This window comes from Miscanthus floridulus, chromosome 3 (assembly GCF_019320115.1).
Source record: "Miscanthus floridulus cultivar M001 chromosome 3, ASM1932011v1, whole genome shotgun sequence".
Classification (NCBI taxonomy): domain Eukaryota; kingdom Viridiplantae; phylum Streptophyta; class Magnoliopsida; order Poales; family Poaceae; genus Miscanthus; species Miscanthus floridulus.
The window spans coordinates 61,213,285-61,236,208 of NC_089582.1; the positions used below are offsets into that span (position 1 = coordinate 61,213,285).

At 45.9% G+C, this 22,924-nt stretch overlaps 1 protein-coding gene and 1 pseudogene across 1 annotated transcript; one reads left to right on the plus strand and one right to left on the minus strand.

Annotated features, from left to right (window-relative positions):
* Positions 1-345: 345 nt before the first annotated feature.
* LOC136545847 (uncharacterized) lies at positions 346-1,384 on the minus strand (annotated as a pseudogene).
* A 17,189-nt stretch (positions 1,385-18,573) lies between these two features.
* Positions 18,574-20,733, plus strand: LOC136543807 (zinc finger BED domain-containing protein RICESLEEPER 2-like). The gene is made up of 4 exons (XM_066536155.1): positions 18,574-19,168; positions 19,310-19,413; positions 19,554-20,099; positions 20,149-20,733. Exons 1-4 carry the CDS (start codon positions 18,574-18,576, stop codon positions 20,731-20,733), a joined length of 1,830 nt encoding a protein of 609 aa, XP_066392252.1.
* Positions 20,734-22,924: the final 2,191 nt, after the last annotated feature.

The following is a 22,924-nucleotide window of genomic DNA, read 5'->3' on the forward strand; positions in this document are numbered from 1 at the left end:
GTCGAATAAGTATTAAACCTTTTACATGTAACACTAGCTAAAAGATGAATGAGTCTTGTATTTTGGACGTTATCGTTGGAGATAGGCTTAGCGTCCAGTTGAGGTGAGGCCCACCCGTGCCTTGTCAGTGGCACAACACAGACAAACCAGCAGCACCGGTAACTGGATCCGAAGGATAGAAATGATGGCTGACGAAGATCCGACGGCTGTAAAATCTCTCCTGTTGAGGAGGACAGAAACAACCGGTTGATGTGATTCTGCTTTTCTCATAGACAAAGCCACGTGTTCATTGAACAAATGCTGCGTATTACACGCGCCACCGACACCTTCTTTTGTGGCTCGGAGCTAGAGTAATCTCGATTGGCCGAAGCGCCGATCTCTGCCCTGGAAGGAGCGCAACGCTTCCAGGTACTCGGCCTCCCCAAAGTCCGGTCACATCTTGTCGGTGAAGAAGAACTCCGAGTACGCCGACTGCCACAGCAGGAAGTTGCTGAGCCTCAGCTCGCCGCTGGTTCTGATGACCAGGTCAGGGCAGGAGAACTCGCCGGCGGCGCTCGTCGCGAGCTTGCCGGCGACCAGCGACTCGTCGATGTCGTCCGGACTGAGCTGGTTCGCCTGCGCCTCCCAGGCGAGCTCCCGGCACGCCTGTACCATGTCCCATCGTCGGCTGCAGCAGATGGCCAGCATCAGGTGCAGCTGCGAGTTGTGCCTCGTGGCCTCGTCGGCTTGCACCGCCGCGCTCCGCAGAGAGCCTGGCATCTTTGTGGTGTCAACGATGACCTGCAGCCGGATCCCCTGCCTGAACGGAAGCGGAATGAGTAAAAAACACGTGAATCATATGGTTTAGTCTGCGGCTTTGTGCTATGCAGGTGTAGGTGTAGTCGACCTCGAGAGCTTGTCGATGTTGTCGCCCATCAGCCACTCGGACAAACCCATCATGTAGTCGACCTCAGCCATGGGGCGGCTCAAGTTCTCGCGGGAGCAGACGAAGGCGGTGAGAGCGCGGATGCCCCAGGCGCGCGAGAGCCCAACGATCCGCTCCAGGTTGCGGCCCCCGGCCTTGTGGCCATCCGCGGGCGTCTGCCCCCGCGCGCGCGCGCCCACCGCGAGTGCCCGTCCATCACCACCGCGACGTGCCGCGGCAGCGACTCCGGCCGCAGCCCGCTCTGGAGAAGCGCCTCAGCCGCGCGGTCCGCGCCGACGCCCGTTGTGTCGGCGGCCCGCGCGCGTGGAAGCAGGAGGCGCGCACGCCGGGAGCGAGCCGGCGGCGCTGCTGCTAGCCCGCGGGTGGTAGTAGCAGACGATGAGTGTGAGAGCAGCATCATGGTCTCCGTGTGTACGACCGTCACTCCTTCTAGGTACCGTCCCTCGGCTGGTGGCATCCTTCAAGTCGTCGTCAACCAAACTTACACAGTCTTCTCTTCTCTTCGAGCGCTGAGGGACAGTCTTTTGAGGTCTGGGACGGACGTGTCGGTTGACAGACGAGGAAGCGCCAAGGATCCAGTGGCGAAAGGAGGTTACTTCATCGCACAGTATTGTGAGAGTACGGAATGCCATTTACGTGAGTGCGTACGTCTCTACGTGTTTCTCATCAAAAGATCTGCCTGCCCAAAAACAAATAACAAAAGAGAGAAGACCGTAACATTCATTTATCTTTAAGTGGAGACAACTCAATATTAAACAGCATTTCGTTCTTTGTTTAGAGATCGTGGAACAATAAACAGTTGTGGAAAGCAGAAATGGAACATTATCCCTCCGTTTTAAATTATAAGACGTTTTTATTTTTCTAGACATAATTATTTTACTATATATCTAGACATGGCGGATATTTAAGTGCATAACAAATATTTATCTATGTTATGATAATATTGGGAGAAAATATAGTCATCGGCAGTGTATTTTTATAATTGCAAATGTTTATATTACAAAAGCCTGGATCTGGAGAGCAGACTAGCTTGTAGCATTATGTCGGGTCAGTGAAGAAAACAATTGAAGTTAGTCTCCTACTAAGAATATTATGCTATATGGAATATTAGTTAATAAGTGGATTCTCGAAATTCGTATAGTACCAAAAGAACAGAAATCGCAACATATGGAAATGAAATCTCATGCCAAGTATTAAGAAGTCTAAGGTTGAATATATTTTTAAAATATGAATGTCTCAAGAAGAGCATTACCTAGAAGAAATGAAGTCAATGAATGACATTATGGTGAATAGCACAACCTATATATAGGAAAAGGAATTGTGTATGTCACAAAATAATCTTTCATGTAGTGGAGAATATATCTCATAGAAGAGAAATTATATTCACTGAGAATGAGAACATCCTAAAAAGAATTAATCCATGAGGTACTAGTCAATTCTTAAATAAACACCATGGATCCTAGAATTTAATATAAACCTGAGAGAAAGCAAAAGAGGAACCATAACACAATAAAGGTCTCTTATAAAAAAAACTCAGAAAAATGCAGTGTAGTAAACCTAACAATAAAGTGGTGATATCCTATAAATACCATAGTAGGTATAAAAATATTGTGATATTAGCAATTGAATTATCCCCTATTGCAAAAGCAAGACTAGATTTACTACTTAGTGTACAATCAAACTCTTGAAGATTTGTGGAACATATATATAATTTAAAGCAAGTCGTTTTGAGATTGTTTTAAGCCAAACATTTTAAACTTTGACTACAGAAAAATTCGTTTGGGTTGAGTTTGAAAATATAAAAGTGATGTATGTATATTTATCTTGACATGTAGTTTTATAAAAGTATATATATTAACTATATTTTATAAATATTTCATAGAAAAAGTAGCAGTCAAAGTTGTTTTTGAAGTCCGTGCCAATGTCCAAAATAAGGACTTCCTTTAGGGACATGGAGGGAGTAACAATTATATTACAAAGGTCAAGAAGATTATATTTGCTAACACATTAAAGTTTATGCATAGATCATGAGGATCGACATCTATTCAAGAATAACAGATGATCCGGATCAATACATGACTAAGGACGTCAAGTGTTCTACTCTTTTCCATACATGGGTTTTTACACGAAGGTTTCTCGCATAAGGTTTTTATTGAGGCAATATATGTGCAACTCAACTTGCAAATGCAATGTGCTCTTTTCTCCGAAAACTGTTTTTCCCACTAAATTTTTTTATTAAAGTTCTTAATTGCCCAAAGGAAATGTTGTAAAACTTGTGGACTAATTTACAAACAAAGGAGGAATCATAATCCTAGTGAATTTTTTACATGAGCTTTTACAAACTCTTAGAGCATCTCCAAGAGCCTTTCTAAATCTCACTCTCTAAATCATCATTTGGAGAGCCATTTGTATAAAAATCGCTTTCTATATCTTTTCAGTCTCCAACAGTTTTTCTATATCTTATGCGCACTCTAGAGAGTCATTCTCGTCTTCTATTTTTGGCTAGCGAAAAATCCGGAATAGAAGATGGCTATATTTGGATGACCATTTAGAAAAGCTGTTGAAGGTTTGTTTTTCACCAAAATCTCTATTCCTAGCAATTAGGAAGGATATAGAGAGTCTCTTGGAGATGCTCTTACGCCTTTATTTTTGTCAGGGCTACGTGAGAGTTGTATATTGTAGTTATCGTCATTTAGAAAATATAGAATAATAATCACTACGGGATACAGTAGTTTTGCCGAGTGCCAGGGGCATTCGGCAAAGTCCCAAAAATACTCGGTAACTGCTTTGCCGAGTGTAACACTCGGTATACAACACACGACATCTGTGTGTCGGTAAACAGTAGTTTGTCGAGTGTTTTTTATCGCGCACTCGGTAAATAGTTTGCCGAGTGTCAATAAACACTCGGCAAAAATAAACTCTTGGCAAAAAAATGTTAACGGGATGGCACGGTGACGGCGATTTTGCCGAGTGCACGACGAAAAAACACTCGGCAAAGTTTCTCAAGTTTGCCGAGTGTCAAGCCCAAAACACTCAGCAAAGTTTGTAACATTTCTAAAGTTTGACGAGTGTCAAGAACAAAACACTCGGTAACATTTCTAAAGTTTGCCGAGTGTCAAGACCAAAGCACACGACAAAGTTTACATACTTTGCCGAGTGTCACGCCCAATACACTCGGCAAACAAGCGCGCAACGGGCAGATTTTATGGTCACTTTGCCGAGTGTCCATTAGAATACACTCGGCAAAGACAAAACACTCGGCAAAAATGGTTCCCAGAATAACAGAAATTGGTCTCTTAGCCGAGTGTTTTGGCTTGACACTCGGTAACGCCTCGCCCACACTCAGCAAAGCGACCAATACCCCTTTTTTACTAATCTGTCCCGTATGACGGACCCCTCTCAATTCATAATAAACCATCACAATTCACAATAAAGCATCATCACATGCATAATTATATGTCACAGGCATAATTGTATGTCACATGCATAATAAACCATCATCATAATTCACAATAAACCATCATCACAAGTCACAACTAAGTCACAATAAGCCACAAATGCAAATGCAATCACTACGGAGGCCCTTAGAACCACTGCGACAAATCCGGGTCTTGAGACTGATTATTTGATGCCGCTGATTGATTCTGCACAAAAGAGAAAAGATTGCATGACAGTTAGAAAAAAGAAACTAATAGCTTACTGCTAGTACAGTGGACAATTGGACATAAATGTAAAACTAGATATGTAGAAAAACAATCGAGCACAAAAATCGATGCCACAACCATTATATTACAAGTACCTATAGCTAGTTAGCTAGTAGCATTGACAGATTCTTATTGCTCTCCTCTCTCTACACTATATATATATATATATATATATATATATATATATATATATATATATATATATATATATATATATATATATATATATATATTTTCTCACCACTCACGGTAGCTATGTTTTTTTTTTGCCTCTCTCTTATCTAGGTACAACTGTAGTATCTGTTCATGACCAGATACACACACCAACACCACACACACTCACACCCACACACTCCTCAAGTACACAAACAGATTCTACAACTACACCTAGATCCAAGATCACGTCCTTGAAGAGATCACCGAAACCATCCCAGGCTCCGTAGACGACGGGTGCGTCGTAATCCCTTTGTAGCTCCACGCGAGAGAGACCCTGTTAAACTGAGAAAAATCCCGGTGGGAAATCATGAGTCGAGCAGAGCTCGAACCCACGACCGGCTGCTGCATCATCAGCAGCTTTGCCACACGAGCTACGGCTCGTTCCCCACGGTAGCTATGTTGATGCACCCACTGAGATCAGTCACAATGTCACATATATATATTGTAAATAAATGAAAATCTGTGCTAGTTCATAAATAAAAGTGCTACGTGCATCATCTCTGTTACACTACATGAATTAATGACGGGAGAAAGTAGAACAAAACACTACATGCGTGCTGCACTCCTTTTACAGAAAATGCATATGTGGCTTCATTGCATGCCATAGATTCTTAATGAAAAGGGCACACACATCTTTACAAGTGTGCCTTTTGATTATTAGTGTATGTTCTTTTATCCAGATACTTGCACGATTGTGAATGAAACAAGTGTAAAATCTAAAGCTTTGTTTTACAGTTATATTCTTTTTGCAATAATTCTTTTTGCCAAGTTATATTTTACAGTTAACCAAGAGGTTGGTCATGCAGATATATGAATTGTTCATTTGTGTGACTTTGATACTTTGCATATTTACATAAAAGTGAAAAAACACTTTAGGAAAAAATGAGAATCAATTTATACCTAAAAAGATTAAAATCACAATCATTATGTCTCATACTTGGAAAAATAGATCAGAAATCAACTACAGGGTAATTCTTTGAACCTTTAGTTTTATCAAGTGCATTGGACTTGTTAACAGAATGTGATGGACATTAGCCTAGTAGAGGTTAAAATTTTTCCCTAGGACTCTACATCTCTACCTAGTCACAAAAACATGCAAAGTATTCAATCTAAAATTCTCTAAGTCATTTTGTGCTAACATCTAAAGTTCTCTAAGTCATTTTGAGCTTACATCTAAAGTTCTCTAAGTCAAAGTATTCAATCTGCAGTATAAGGTGTCAAGTGACTCACAGAAGTAGTTGTGGGTGGCTGAGGTGGACGGAATAGCACCTGTGGTGGTGGCAAAACTTGACCCATACTCGAAGCAAAATTCTGCATGTATTGGAACATTTGGTCCATCCTCAACTGATTTTCTTCCTCTATCCTCTGCATCGTCCACCGTTGTTCTTCCTCCATGTTCTGTCGCTCGGCCGCCACCCTCTGCTGAATCATCTCCTCCATCCTCGTCTCCATCTCCTCCCGTTGCTTCGTTTCTGCTTCCACACGGGCCTATAACATTTCATCCCAATATTACAATGCAAAGCTAAAGTACGTAACAATCAACGAACGATGAATAAAACAGAAATAACCTGGAGAGCCTCCATCTGGAATTATGTAGCGGTTGACCATGGGCGTATCGTCGGGCTCGCGCTCGTGCTCCTTGCTCGAATCTGGGAGAGAGTGGAAGTAGAGGCCGTGTCGATTGTACTGTCACCAATCCAGTACCGGTCATGCTTCTTGCCTCCTCCCACCCTCATCACGATTTCTCCATCAAGATCCTAGGTGCTCGGATCGAACTGTGGCCCATGAACCTGCCTTGCCATTGCTGTGTACTCACTAACACGGCTGTGGATGCTGGGATCGCTGTACGCCTCGGGTGGTTCCTCCAGGTTGAAGTCGATGTTTGTCGTCGTCTTGCCTTTTTTGGACAGAACCCATGCCTTGAACAGGGAGCAAGGCTGGCCATCATGTGACGACGACTACGGCAAAAATGCAAAATAATTAGAAATTATGCAGAATTGAGAGTTAGAATAAAGAAATGAATTCGCGTACCCATTTTTCCCTGTATTCATCGAGGCTCAGGCTGCCTTGATGGTGTGATGCACGTGACATCAGCAAACGTTGGTCCCGGCAAGCGTTGTGCGTCTCCATCCACCCGGACTCCAACCACTTGTCCACCATGTATTCTAAGCACTAGGTATGCTGGGCGCACCAGTACGGAGGCACCTACGTCATTAAGTGTATGATATATAAAAAAATAAAATTAAGCGTAATTAATCTCATAAAAAGTAAGTATTAATATTCTATATTTACCTTCAAGAATTGTTCCCGGATCAGGTTCATTATTCTTGCCTCTTCTTTTATAACCTTCATCCCTCTGTGTTGAGCATAGTAGTCGATGATGGCCTGGACGCGCGCCTCATCGTGCATGTCCTTCATGAGCTTCTTGGTGGCTTCTTTAGAGATGGAGGCCGCCTTGGCCTCGTACCCCTCCTGGCGTCTGTAGAAGTCCTGCATATAGACGCGATGTATACAGTCATTACTTTAAGAATGTCCAGTGAATGTGATGTATTGAGCAATGTAGTGCGAGGAATACTTACCCATAGCTCGCCCTTCACCCGCTCCGCCTTGTTGGGGAATACCCTGCCGTCACGATCAACGGCGTCGAGGGCGGTGACGTAGTGGTCCCACGTGTAGGCCGGCTGTAGCTCTTCGCCAAACTGCACTAAGCCAGGGAAGTGTAGCCTGCACAAAAGGCCAAGGATGCCGTTGAACTTGCGGTTGTGATCACCCCCACTGACCTTAATCCAACCCCTGTCCATGTGATTAAGATAAATTATTAGTTTTCATTATAATTTTCAACATATCAAACGAAAAATTATTGAGAACATCTAAAGTTACTTTTTCCTAGAGTGTTGAATCATCGGGCGTCTCTCAAGAGGTATCAGTCGCCTCAGGAGGGTCGAGGGACCTCGCAACTAGACCTAGGAACCAACTGATTCCTCCTCCACCTCCTCCAGCTCCTCTACCTCCTCCTCGTCACCAGAGGCATGCGCGGAAGGTACCTCCTCCTCGTCACCGGAGGCGTACGAGGAAGGTACCTTCTTAGACGACGACGAGTGAGCTACAGGCGACGGGGGCCTCGCCCCTTTACCCTTCCCTCCACCCCTGCCTCGACCCCTCCTTGAAGCTGACCCTGAAGCTTCGATCTTTCTGTAAAGCGCCGCAATCTTCCTTGTACCGCCCACCATTGTTCAATCACCTGCAATTAAAAAGAGTAAACTAATTAGCACAGATAAACAAAACATACTTAGAAAGATATGACAAATAATAAATAAATTAGTACGACTCATACATGTATTAGAAATAATCATCATGAATCGGGATTAGCTGGATCATAAGTCTCATCATCACTATCATGCGTGTCGATATAATCATCATGATCGGGAATGTCGTCATCACTGTCATTTCCTAAATGTAATCTCTGAAGTAATTCTAAGTCCTTCACATTCTGAACCTCGTCTCCAGCGTCCTTGTCAGCAACCCTTTCATTGTCTACTTCCATTCCGATCGCTTCGGTTAAGTCTATCTCAAAACTCCCTTCGAGCCCATCTTCTTGGAAGAACTCTCCATCATATATGTTGGGGTCTATGTTATAATCTTCATTGTTTGGTACAGGTAGATTACCGTGTGGCGACGATACCTTGTACACAACATCCCAACACTTAAGACGATCATCGATTTGGCACGAGTATGAGAGATAATAAACTTGTGTGGTCTGTTGAGCCACAATATAGACATCGTCTCCTGGTAAGACGGATGATTGTTGAATTTCGACTAGCCCAAGATTAGGGGTCCGTCTCACTACTGATGGATCAAACCAATGTCATTTGAATATGACTGGATTAAGAGGTTTGCAACCATGAAACATGAGCTCGTATATTTCTTCAATTCTTCCGTAGTACTCGACCCCATCAAAGCCTGGCGTAAAAACTCTAGTATTTGTGGTTCTTCGATTGGACCGACTCTGCTCATGGCTCGTTGTGTGAAAGCGATAGCCATTCACGTCATAACCGGTAAACGACCTGACCCTATAGGCACAGCCATCGACAACATGTCTCAACTCGGCACTCATAGACGCATCAGTTTGGCCCTACAAGTTCAAGCAGGGTGGTTCGTTATATTATTCGCATGTACGAGCAACTTGTAATGTCAAACTAAGTACGAGCTAAATTGGACTGTACCTTCTGTTTGAACCAAGAAATGAAATCGGACATTCCATTTCCCTCACCCTCTCTGAGAAGGGTCTCAGCTTCCTACAGGGTAGGTTCCCTTGATTCATGCTAGAATTGACGATGAAATTCCCTGTACCAACGAGAAATATGGGAGTTGGACACAGAATATTGACTACTTGAGAACAAGTTTGTTGAGAACTTACAGCATGTACGGCTCCACTTCGGATAGGTTGGTCAACACATACAACATGATAGTGCGCCACTCTTCATGTTTCATGGTCTTGTGGGTCGCACCACTTGCACTTCTGAGTTGCCCTCGAAAAATGCTAAGGCTCGATTCATCTTTGTCGGCATTGTAACGAGGGGGTGGATTATGCACGCTAGGAAGATTGTCAGCATAGTATTTTGTTGTGAAGTTTGACACCTCCTCCAGAATGTATGCCTCTACAATGGATGCTTCAATTTTGCATTTATTTTTACATTTAGTTCAAAGAACCTTTTGACATCTCTCAATTGAGTAGCACCAATGGCCCTACACAGGCCCCCCCCCTTTCGTGCTTCATACGGGAGGTGCAGAATCATATGCTGCATCGGATTGAAGAAGCCGGGTGGAAAAATCTTCTCCAACTTACAGAGGAACACAGGTGCTATTCTTTCCATTTCTGCAACCACAGTATGAGATAACTCCTTGGCACATAGCTGGTGGAAGAAATTGCTCAACTCCGCTAGCACCTCCCAGACATGCTCAGGGACATAGCCTCGAACCATCACCCGAAGTAGGCGCTCAAGCCATATGTGGTAATCATGACTCTTAAGCCCGTTGATTCGCATAGTAGCTAAGTTCACTCCCCTCTTCAGATTCGATGCATACCCATCAGGGAACATTAACGTTTGGAACCATTCTAGTACCTCCCTCCTTTGGGCCCTCGTTAGGACGAAATTGGCCTTAGGCTTTCTCCATGACTTGCCGGCTCTGGGAGGCGCCATGTTCAGCTTTGGTCTATCGCATAACCTCGCTGGATCCACTCTAGCCTAAACATTATCCTTTGTCTTATCAGGAATGTCCATGATTGTACCAAAAATTGCCTCGGCGATATTCTTTTCAGTGTGCATTACATTAATGTTATGTGGAAGAAGGAGATCATCAAAATAGGGGAGGTTCCACAAGCACGACTTCTGAGTCTAGGCATGTTGCTCGCCATATCCCACAAAACCACCTTCTTGTTTATTGACCTTGAGAGCATCTAACTGAGCATGAACCGCGACTCCTGTCATCATCTGCGGTGCAGGGTCTTTAACTATGACATCTTTCGTAAAGTTCTTGATGTCTAGTCTGAATGGATGGTCAGGAGGGAGGAATTGTTGATGTTTATCGAACGAAGAATACTTGCGACCCTTCGTCAACCAAATGAACATTAGAGAAGCCTTGCATACCGGGCATGGGAAGCAGCAGAAAATCCCATATGCCGGCAAGTCATGGAGGGAGTACTGGTACCAAACATGCATTTTGAAGTTTGTCTTTGTAGCTCGGTCGTATGTCCATACCCCTTCCTCCCAAGCACGGACCAAATCATCAATTAGAGGCTCCATGTACACACTCATATTATTCCCCGGGTGTTCTAGAATTATCAACGACAAGAATATGTTCTATCGTTGAAAGAGGACGCCAGGGGGGAGATTGAGGGGGATAACGAACATGGGCCAATAGGTGTATGGGGCAGCCGCCATTCCATAAGGATTGAACCCATCTGTTGCCAGCGCCTCACGTACATTACGAGCCTCTAGAGCTTTCTCAAGATGAATCACATCAAACCTTGTCCAGGCTTCACCATCGGATAGGTGTACCATCTTCTTAGGATTGTATCGACGTCCGTTTTTGTGCCATGTCATCTGTTTCGCGGATTCCTCAGTCATGTAAAGCCGTTGGATCCTCGGTATGAAAGGAAGGTACCATAGGATCTTCACAGGGATTGCGAGCTGCCTCTTCTAACCATCACCAGAGTCTACCTCTAGGAACCTAGACAATTCGCACTTCACAAGGTACTTTTCTTCCGCATACTCTTTCCTAAATAAGATGCATCCCTTCGGACAAGCATGTATCTGCTCGTATGACATCTTAAGTGCACGAAGGAGTTTCTGTGCCTCATACATGCTCTTTGGCAAGATGTGACCATCCGGGAGCAGGCTACCAACAACTGTGAGCATAACATCGAAGACGTCTCGACTCAAGCTAAACTGGGACTTCACGGCCATTAGGCGTGCAATGGCGTCCAGTTGAGATACCTTGGAATGCCTATGAAGGGGTTGCTGTGCCACAGACAACATGTCGTAATACGCCTTTGTGGTAGCCTCTGGCTCCTCCTCCCTACGTCCTTCATTGAAGTGTGCTTCATGATAGTCATTTAACATGTCTCCTACCCCGGCATCCCCATCATATTCCTCGATGCGTTGTCTCACGACCTTGTCTCTCCCACGATCGGCTTCACCATGGTAGATCCACCTGGTATAGTCTGTCGTAAATCCATTCTTCCAAAGATGTTTACCCATGACCAACTTGGTTTGTCGACGCGTGTTTGCACATTTGCTGCAGGGACACTAAGTACACTAGCTCCTTTAACCCTTGCAAATGCCCGTTCCAAGAAAGCATCAGTCTTGTCAATCCATTCTTCGGTCAACGAAGTATGACTGGAGCGGCCCGTGTATATCCACTCACGGTCATCCATCCTCTAGCATATCAGCGAGTAATATAAAAAATCATGTTGCATCTACATGTTCCTATACTATCTAATAGGTGAAGATAGGTCCTAATCCCACCCGAGGATGTATAGATGGGGTTAGTTTCCATGCTCTACTCCTATCCAAGACAGAATTTCGGCGGCACCTCCTCGTTGTTCTCCAAATACACGTCCTAGAAGGGAGATTGTGTATCCGGAGAACAATAGGGAGATGCTGCCGAAACTCTATCACGGATCAGAGTAGAGCATGGAAACTAACCACATCTACACATCCTCGGGCTGTCCAAAAAACGTGGACAATTCGAAACAGATATGGTTATAGATATGCAAAGATCTACATAATTCCAATCGTATCTCTTTCGAACAGGAGACACCTAGCTAGGTTACGTGATATACGAACATGATACAGAAAGAAGGGTCTTTTATGCCTCACCTTGCTATCCTGCAAAGTGATGAGTCGATGACGTTGCAATAGCCTCTCCTATAATAAAAGGAACATAATTGTGCCAAATCTAAATTTTGGCAGCACCTCCCCTGCACGGGTAGGTTTCCAAAACCTGCAACAAATAAAACGGCACGATGGCCGACAAACACATACACTCGGCAACAAACGACACGATGACCGACAACCACAAACACATCTTATACCTTGCAAAACGGCGGCAAGTTGTGGGGGGGGGGGGGGGGGGCAAGGCGGAACCAGGCGGCAGGGCGGGGCAGGGAGTGGCGGCAAAAACCTGCAAGTTGATATGTGGTTGTAAGATTCAAGCAAGAAGTGTTTAGAAAAACCTACAGTTTTATTATCAACTTTGTGTGGGACTCATATGATAAGGAGTGTAATCAAATTGAGCATCAACATAAGAAGCCAAGCTTGGATAACCAAGACCAATTGGCTAATCTATTGTTGGAAACCTTTTTTTCTGTACAGTTGTTTTACATGATTTTAGACTTCATCCTTTGCTTGTGTTTCATTTTCCTTAGTCATGGATTTGCATTGCTATTGTGCAAAGAAATGCTGTTACCTAAAGCTACTCTGCAGATCAGTTACAATATGTAAATATTTGCAGCTTTGTACAACGGAAGTCCAAATTTTCATATCTCAAATGTGGAAAAAGAAACATATCGTTGAAAGTCAAAGAGATTGTTTTTATGTGCTGAAACTAGGCAAGTCTAGGCGATGTTATAATTAGGAGTTGGGACACCTAATTCCCTCTATAAAAAGATATACATTGAGGCCTGTAAAGGGCCACGGGCCACGGCTTATAAGAACTGATACGTTTGCGTTGCTTTGTTATTCTGGAATTTGGAGACAAGCAGGCACAAGGACAGCTGTATTGATCCAATTTATTATATAGCAAAAAATAAAGAATCACAAGCATAGCAACAGTTTGGCTCGAACTAGAACTACCCTGGTCTGGCTCCAATTTTATTTATGATTACTGAGACAATTGGCCACTAAATGGCTCCAAGCAAATGAGACGCGACAAGGGATCACAAGCTCACAACTAGAACACGTGGCCCACCCCGACCTCCTGGAAGTGGAAAAAAAATCCCACGGTCTCAGGAGGCTGTAACTAACCAACCAATCACCCCCAGATCCGGGTCCAAACGATTATATGCGTGAGCCATCAGTCAGCTCAGCTGTCATGGTTATGTTTGGCAGATCCCTGGAATATAGTAGTACCCATTTATAAAGCAGGCGACCAAAACCCAAACTGGTCATGATCAGTCGTCTAAATTAAATTAAATATCATCCACAAATCCCAACCGCATCCCCAGTGAGATTTAGCGATAATAATCAGAATATGATCCTCTGCTAACCAAATCTCACATGTGCTTGCAATGCATGTTGATTACTGCTAACAAATCTCACACACATGCATGGTGCCATCTGCTTATCGGCTGGCTAATAATTAGTCTTAGTCTGAACATGCAAGCAGCTAATACCTGTGCACGTACGACGTCACCATCGGCGTCGGCATCACCCAGCAGACCAGACCAAATCAAAGCAGAATATATGGGACCAAGGCCAACTTTAGAGGATTCAGACTCGCTTGGGCCAAACACAAACCACTAGTCGTCTCCTTTTCCATTGCATGCCTTGGTTGGTTCCAAGTCAGTCAGTCGCTCAACAGATGGACGGACAGACAGACAACTGAGAGCAACGGCAGGCGGCCGTCCTTTCTTCCTAACAAGCTAACAGAATTGGCCAACCTTTTTCTCATCTTGGCTATGTCAAACCGTGCTGCGGTGCAATATGCATAATTTTAGCATAATCATGTTCTCCTAGTTCATAAAAGAAACACACAGCAATGGCAGCGTTCACGAAAAACACACAGCAATGGCGGAGAAAAAAGCGGCTGGCACGGTGGATTTGCCACTACCAGACTCTATCTGGGGAGATCTAGGGAGGACAAGGAGGAGAGAGGAAGGGCTCACCAGTTGCTGGGAGGCAGGGGCGGCCGCCATGCGGCGGCGGGAGGGGCGTCGCGCCGGGGGCCAGGCCGGGAGTCGCGTCGGGGCGCCAGGAAGGCGGGGGCCGCTGGCGGCGGCACGGGAAGGCGGGGGCCTGGCAGCGGGGGGCGGCTGTCCGGCGGCGGAGGGCGGCGGCCCGGCTGCGGAGGGTGGCGGCCCGGTGGCCGATGGCGGTCCGGCGGCGCGGGGCGGTGGGTGGCGCTCCGGCGGCGCGGAGGGCGGTCCGGTGTGCGTGTGTGTGCGGGTGAGTGTGTGAGTATGTGTGAGTAAGTGTGTGGCCGGATCGGGTAAAGACCAAAGGGCTTTGCCGAGTGCCTGCGATTAGGCACTCGGCAAAGTAAAGGTATGCCGAGTGCCAGATTCAAAACACTTGACATTGTTTTTTTTCAATTTCCCAACCGGTACGGTACTGGTAAGTGGGGCCGGCTTGGGTATTTTACCGAGTGTCCACTATATGACACTCGACAACTATATTGTTTGCCGAGTGTCGTACAGTTAACACTCGGCAAAATAAATTGATATTTCATGCCCACCCATCCTCCTTCATAACGTGTTTTACTAAATTTGTTACGATGTAATTTAAAAATACTTTGTGAAATTCACTCAACAATGCATATTTGATTTTTCTACGAATATTAATCTATTATTTCATGCATTTATAGCTCAAATTCAATATATATCAATTAAAATTCTATAATTGCAGTTAATAAATTAAAATTATCAAACGGATCCGAAAAATTACCAAAATTTGACGTGAACCAATCTATGTTGTCTATTGCCTATACAAAAATTTTGAAGTCAAACCCCAATTCAACCGTCACTTTGACTCCAAATCTTACCGGATCCTTCTCAACGCTACGATTCTTCTTCGGAGATGTTTCAGTTTGTAAAGGTCGTACGTGACAAATTGTGCGAAACCTTCTAAATTTTTTCCATAGTCTCCACGTATGATATCATGAGATTTTGAGAAATCTCGTCATTTTCAGACTTCATTTGCTTTGTTTAGAATTTAAAAACCATTCGGCTACAAGTTTGTGATCGTGTTTCCGGAACAAAATGTTCGAAAATTCTTTTCATATTCCGAGTAAGGCTCCCGCGCGACTGCTTGCCATAGTGCAGTGACATCCGTGGTTGCTGCTCTCCCGATGGTCATGCTGTTCCTTTTCTTCCATAAGTTCCAAGCGACGAGCAGGAACATGGAATCGAAAATCGGGCGAGCAGACGAGTCTAGACGTTGGCGCTGGCGCAGCCACCATTCCCCGATCTCTTCGTCATGTTCCGGCACGAGCATAGCCAAAGCCGATTGGCGACAGCAGCGAGAACCATAGCTCTCTTGCGAAGACGCATCCCCAAGAACAGGTGTCCCACCGTCTCTTGTGCCTGAGCACAGAGGGCGCAGCCGTCGACATCTTGCAGCCCATGCCTCTTCCGCCTCTCGGCAGTCCACAAGCGATTATGAAGAGCAAGCCAGCAGAAGAACTTTACTCGCGGCGGCGCCTTGGTTTTCCATAGCTCTCTGGCCCTGATCAATGATGTGGATCCTGCGAAGAACGCTCTGTAGGTCGACGAGGCGGAGTACTTCCCGTCGTTTGACCACTTCCAGACCTGGAGGTACTGGCAAAGGACCTGTGTGGTGAGCGCACCAACAATGTCCCGTGCCCTCCGGTTTTGATCCATTCCATCCTTACTTTGTAGACATAATAACGTTAGTTGGGATCTAAACAGAATCTCTTCTAAATTTTTAGCAGCTAACTGTCAATTTACTGATGTTAGGGTCATGCCGTCGAAACGGTCGCGAACGTACGCCAATGTAATCAGATAGTGCTACGAGCTGTTGTAGTTTAAAGGATAATTGAATTTATTTGGTATACTGTTGTAATCAGGTAGCCAAAGAGAAAGCAGGAAGCAGCGACATCACCGACACGGACCGAGGAGCGGCGGCGGCAGAGACACCGGAGCCCGTGAAAGAATCGTTATGAACCCGCGAGCGGGTGGGAAGGAACGGATAATGCTAATTCTAGAGCTAGCATAATCGAAATTCTACAGGACCGTATCTGATCATGCTGCTGTTAATGGACACAGGCTTACCTTACTAATTAAACACGAAACAATGCTATCGGTTCACGTCGTTAACAGATACGTACAGTAACGGTTAAAACTGGTCGAACCAAACAGCATCTTGTACGGTGTCTAGAGACCTGTCTGGCTCATAATGCAAGCCTCGAGTTAGATGATGTCATTTCAATATGCTCGTTCCGATTGTGAGATTCGACAGAATGTGGCTTATATGGTAACCTCAGCGCTTATATGTTTTCGACTACTTGAATACGTACTATTTGCTCGAGTATTTCTCTTTTTTTTCACGTTGATGTGGTGGATTAGTTTTCACTTCCTAGTTAAATCAACAAGTTTCAAGATGGACTCAGGGGTGGTGCATCGAGCTATTAGTCAAAAAAAATTGCTTAATTGCGGATGCACTGCATTTAAAGCATCTACACGGGTGTGGGGTACCACCCCGGATACCTACAGCAGACCACGTAGGCTGCGCCCCTAGGGGTGGCTCAGTCCACAAGACAAAGCCTTGCGGGGCACGGCGCTGCTCGGCGTGCCCCGTAAGACACCGGGAAAATATCCTGAAGATAGTACGAGATCTGTTAGGATACGTATGATCCCATGATTTCTGTAATCTGATATTACTTTTCGGTTATCTCCTAGATCTAACCGACTTGTAACCCTGTCCCCTAGACTATATAAGGCGGGCAGGGACCCCCTCAAAACACACGCAATATCATACGATAGCCAATACAATCTAACAGACCACAAGAGTAGGGTATTACGTCGCGCTGACGGCCCGAACCTGTCTAACTCTTATGTCTCTGTTGCCTTCTTGTTCTCGATTACACGTATCTCTGCCGATCAATTTACATTCGTGGGATACCCCTCGAAGGACTGCCGACGATATTCTATCGACAGTTGACGCGTCAGATAGGGATGTACGTGTTGATCCATAGTGAACTAGATGGATCTCAGGATCAACTTGGTACGACGACGACCCGGCGACTCGTTGATCTCCGTTGCGGGCCGACGTGCTCGTCCGGTTGTCGTACTGAGCAACTCTCGAAGACGATCAAGAGCATGACTCGTACACGAGGTACATGCAGGTGCTACGCGGTGGCGGTGGGCACGTCGCATCCGACTACTCTGCTTGCGCTGGACCCGAAAAATCTAGGATCGGCGAGCTCCAAGCTCTGCGGTGGTGTCAAATCGATTTGTTCCGTGAGTCGCCAATCCCGTCACTACGATCATTTACGTACTGATGCATCGGCACCGTGTCCGATCGTGTACGTGCTACGATCACGAGCTAGCAAGAAGGCCACGAAGGCATGCAGGACATGCAAGGCAAGGTTTCTGGATCACGACATGCATATACAGATTTCCAAACGGGCCGGTTGAAACGGTCTGGCACGAGCCCGGTGCGAAAAAGCCCGGCCCTAGCCCGGCCCAGCCGTGCCCGTGCCTGGGCCGAGGAGTCGGCCTATAGTGCCGGCCCAGGCACGGCCCGTTCCAATGGGCGACACGGCTCAGGCACGGCACTGGGCGTCGGCGGGGCTGCGGTATATAAGCCACCCGCCGCGGCCGCCCCCCCACCATCCAAACCCTAGCTCATTTCGCCTGCTCTTGTCTTCCTCGCACCGCTCTCGTCTCGCCTGCTCCACCTTGTCCATGCCGCTCTCGTCTCGCCTGCTCTCGTCTCCCTCGCGCCGCTCTCGTCTCGCCTGCTCCGCTGCCCCGGCCGTGCTCTCGTTCCCCTCCTCTGCCGTGTCCATGGCGTTCTCCGGCGGGTAAGGGGTCAGATCCGGTGGGTTCCGTCCTCAATCTCCCTGCTTTCCCTCTCTGCCCTCAATCTCCATCTTCTCTCTCAGATCTGGTGGTCCCCACCTTCAATCTCTATCTGTTCCCTTGTTCTTCATCCCTGAAAGTCGATTGAGACTCGCTCGTAGCATCCTCGACGCATCTCTGTCTTCTGTCCGTCGTTCTCATCGCCGGCCGCCGCCACCTCCGGGGCTCCGGTCTCCGTTGAGGTACCGGGGGTGTGCATCCAGTCCATCTCATCGTCGTTTCCGGCGCTCCGGCTCTAGAGGTAAGTGTAATCCCCTACCCTAACCCTAATCCCCTACCCTAACCCTAATCTCCATCTGTTGATTGATGCAGCCGTCGAGGAACCGGAGACGGCAAAGATGGCCGGAGGCGTAGGCGACGCCGATGAAGGGGAGTTTGATCACTCCTAGAACAACGAGCTGCGGATGTGCGGGTTAGCCGGGGATGATGAGGAGGACGATGTCCGCGAGGACTGCGCCGAGCTATTTGGGCGGTCTGCTGCTGATCCCCTTCCCTGTGACCAAGATGCGGTCCCGGTCCACGGGGAAGGGGCCGATCCCGATGCCGACGGTGGCGACAGTGAGGTGGCATGCTCCAATCGGCCTTCTACCTCTGCTGTCGGGGATGATTTTGAGAAGCACTTCAAGAAGGTGCTAGGTAAGGCGAGACCCGTCAGGTATGCTGCCACTTGCAAACATTGCAAGAAACAATACTCTGCTTATTCTGCTAATGGCACTGGACATCTTACTCGACATCTTAAGGTTTGTGTTAAGCGTCATGAGAAATGTCGCATGTCTCAAACTCAAATTGGTTTTAATCCTGATGGTTCTGTTCGTCGCTGGGAGTACAATGTTGATGTAGCTCGTGTTGAGCTTGTTCGTATGCTTGCTAGGCTAGATTTACCTTTACTGATTGGTGAAACTGATACCTTTAAAGATTACATTAAAACTGCTCATAACCTTGCCTTTGCACCTGTCTCTAAGCAAACTACTAGTAGAGATCTGTTTAAGCACTTCAATGGTAAACGTAAAAAATTAATGACTTGTTTGTAAGACAATGTTGTTTCATCTGTTGCTGTTACCTCTGATATTTGGTCTGGAAAGGCTAAAGAAGATTATCTGTCTGTTGTGGCTCATTTCATTAATGCTGAATGGCAATTAGAGAAAAGGGTGCTTGGTTTAAGGTTGATTGATGTCTCCCATAATGCTGAAAACATTGCTGAGCGTGTTAAAACTGTCCTTGCTGAGTATGGTATACTTAACAAGGTTTTTTTGTGACTTTGGATAATGCATCTGCCAATAAAAATGCAATGGATAAACTGAAACCTATACTTAAAGAGTATTTAGGTGCTGATCTGTTTTTACATCAACGATGTGCTTGTCATATTATTAACCTGATTGTTAAGGAAGCATTGGCTGCTGTTAATCCTCTCATTGACAACTTTAGAACTGCAATCTCTTTTTTGAACTCCTCTAATCGAAGAATTGCTGCATACAAGAGTTATTGCATTGCTAGCAGTGTTAGACCTAGGAAGTTCTCACTGGACATGGATGTTAGGTGGAACTCCACCTACCTTATGCTGAAAACATTGTTACCTCACAGAAGTACTTTCAGTACTTTCATTGAGGCTAATTACCCTAGACCTACAGGTAGTCCTTTCCTGTTCATTGATGATCACTGGGATATGGCAACTAAGATGTTGCAATTTCTTGAACTGTTTTATGACTCTACTGTTGCTTTATCTGGTGTGTACTATCCTACTTCTCCACTTATGATTCATCATATTGTTAAGATTGCTGTTCACCTGCATAAATATCAACATGATGAATATCTGAGATCTGTTGTGCAGTCTATGATTGACAAATATAATAAGTACTGGAAGAACATACCTGATCTTCATTCCATTGCATTCATATTGGATCCAAGAGCTAAGATTAAGAGCTTTACCAAAGTGCTTAGAAAAGTTGAATTCTCTTTTTAATGTTGATTACACTAACAAGTTGCTGGACACCAGAGCTCTTCTTTTTAGAATGTACAACAGGTATGATGCAATGTATGGCTCTGTTAGGCTCAAAAGGGCTGTTCCTGCATCCATTTCTGGTAAAAAAAGAACAGCTTGGGCTGACATTTATGATGATGATGAACTTGACATTGGAGCTGGCTGTTCTTCCCTCCCTCCTAATCTTGATCAGTCCAGGGGTGTTTCTGCCACTTCTTTGCTACAGGCGACTTCTGCTTCTAACTCTAGTGAGCTTGCATCCTACCTAGACTCTGACACAGTCAGCCAGTTAGATGATGATTTTGACCTTATGCAATGGTGGCATGAGCACAAGCTTACTTATCCTGTGCTTTCTATTCTTGCAAAAGATATTTTTACTGTGCCTGTGTCAACCATTTCTTCAGAATCTACCTTTAGCACAACTGGCAGGATCATCGAGGAGCGTCGCCGGAGGCTAAACCCTGAGACTGTGGAGGAACTAACCTGCATCAAGGACTGGGAGAATGCTGAATCAAGACTGCAGCACATGGTGGAGGATAAGGAGCTGGAAGAGGCCTTTGAAGCACTTTATCTTGATGTTGATTAAGTTCCCTATTTATGTAATGGTTCTGTAATAGCTATTAAGACGACATGCTGGAGGCTGGATGTAATGAACTTATGAACAATCTTAGGAGCTGGCTGTACTCTTTTTCCTATTTAGGGTTTCTCACAAGGGTGAGTTTTACCTAAACAGGTTTTTAATGAGGCAGCCATTGCACAGCTCCTACTTTAATTAGTTTTAGTTTCAAAACTTGCCTATGTTCTTTGCTGTTCTTTGCTCTTTGCTGTTTTTTACTGGCATTGTCTGATGTTTTTGATGAGTTAGAAGTTATCTCTGTGAACTTATGATTTGAATGAATGTTTTTGTAATTTCAGTGTCAGGGCCGGCACGGGGCACACTGGGTTGCCGTGCCGGCACGGCACGCCAGGCACGGTCCAGCAAGTTTAGTGTCATGCCTGGGCCTGAACTCCGGCACGGTGGCACGGCACGGCATGGCACGCCTCATCAACCGTGCCTGCCGTGCCATGCCCAGACGGGCTAGGGCCGTGTAGTGCCGTGCCGGCACATTTGGAAATCTTTTACATGCATGCAATGCTGGGCGATGTTTCCTGCGATCAACAAGAAGCAAATAAGGAAGGCATACGAACATGGAAGCCAACTACAGATTGCTAATGCACTTGCATGTGCGCATACACCTCGTACGCATCGTTCCCCGGAGCATGCAAGGGCCGACTCCGCGCATACACGAGACCAAAACATCTCGTTCGACTGCATATCAAGCGACTATGCCCATTCGACTATGACTCCGTCCATCCGTATAAGGACGACGTCGCCCGGACTACTTACTCCGACCACCTGTTGCGTCATAATGATGATCGCTGCGAAGAACGGCGTCGTGCCAACCGCGACCGCCGCCATGACGACGGTTCAGAAAGCTCGAGGGCCGGGCAATTTTGTCAACGCCGACCAGATAATGCCATACGCCGCCGACCAGATGTACTTTCTAAAGGTAAGTCACGCTTTAATATTCTTCTAAATATTCTCCAATCCTCATATATCGCCATGATGTTTCTCCGAGCTGTTTTCTCCATGTTTGTTCTCCAAACGATTTTCTTTCATATATACCATCTTAAAGATGACATACAGCTAAGTCTAAGGCAAATCCCCGAACAATCATGTTGATGCTTGGATGTCCCCAGAGACAGCCCTGTCTTCGGCTCCTCCCTACATGTGCACGAGCGTCTGCCCTCAGCGTTATGGGTGGTCGGCAGCGGTTCCTTAACGACGCTTTGTTCTTCCTACATGCACATGGGCTCCGTGCTCCGCTTTATGGTTAACGGGCTAGCTAGGGCTAGAGACTCAGCTACACACTAACTGGGTGGGCGGTTTGTATTAAATATAAATACCTCTTCAGAATAACACTAAGTGTTCACACCAACTGATCACCGAGCTGTATATGCTATTTCATCACCATTGCTGATTCTTCTCTGGAGTTTATATATTTTTACATCATGTACTACCCATTTTATATATTTGTATTGCAAGATCATCGTCTAGGTGATCAGACCACATGGTGCTCAGACTTCTTCACTGATCAACTGATCGAACCGCTAGGTTCATGGACTTTATCGTCGACCAGTTGATCAGACTGCGCCGATCGCTTCTACTCAATGCTCACTTCGCCATCGATCAATTGACCGAACTGTTCGTCGCTTGTGCTTCATCGCCAGCTACGCCGGGGACTCCTCGGTGCTCGGACATCGCCAGCTATGTCGGGGACTCCTCGATGGATCGGTGGCCAGACATCGCCAGCTACGTAGGGGACTCCTCGGTGCTCGGACATCGCTAGCTATGCCGGGTACTCCTCGGTGCTCGGACATCGCCAGCTACGCCGGGGACTCCTCGGTGTTTGGATTCTTCGTGCAAGCATCGCTAGCTATGCTGGGGACTCCTTAGTGTTCGGATTCTTTGTGCAAGCATCGCCAGCTAAGCTGAGGACTCCCTTGGTGGTCAGATCTTGCTATGTCTCATCGGTGTGCTATCAAGCTGCTCCATGTTGTTCGGATCAGGGTGTTGATCTTGGGTAGCATATTTGGGGTCTTGATACGCACATGTCAGATGACGTCGGCAGGCTTTCAGACTTCTTTTCTTTGACCCTACTACAAGATTCATTCTTTATCTTCCAGCAGGCTCGAGGACTAAGTGGCTACACTTCACCTGGCGATGAATGTAGTGC

Coding starts and splice junctions, on each gene's coding strand:
- LOC136543807 (XM_066536155.1), top strand. CDS start 18,574: ATGTGCGGGTTAGCCGGGGATGATGAGGAGGACGATGTCCGCGAGGAC. Junction 19,169..19,309: donor TCTGTTTAAGCACTTCAATG/GTAAACGTAAAA, acceptor AATGGCAATTAG/AGAAAAGGGTGCTTGGTTTA. Junction 20,100..20,148: donor AGATTAAGAGCTTTACCAAA/GTGCTTAGAAAA, acceptor TACACTAACAAG/TTGCTGGACACCAGAGCTCT.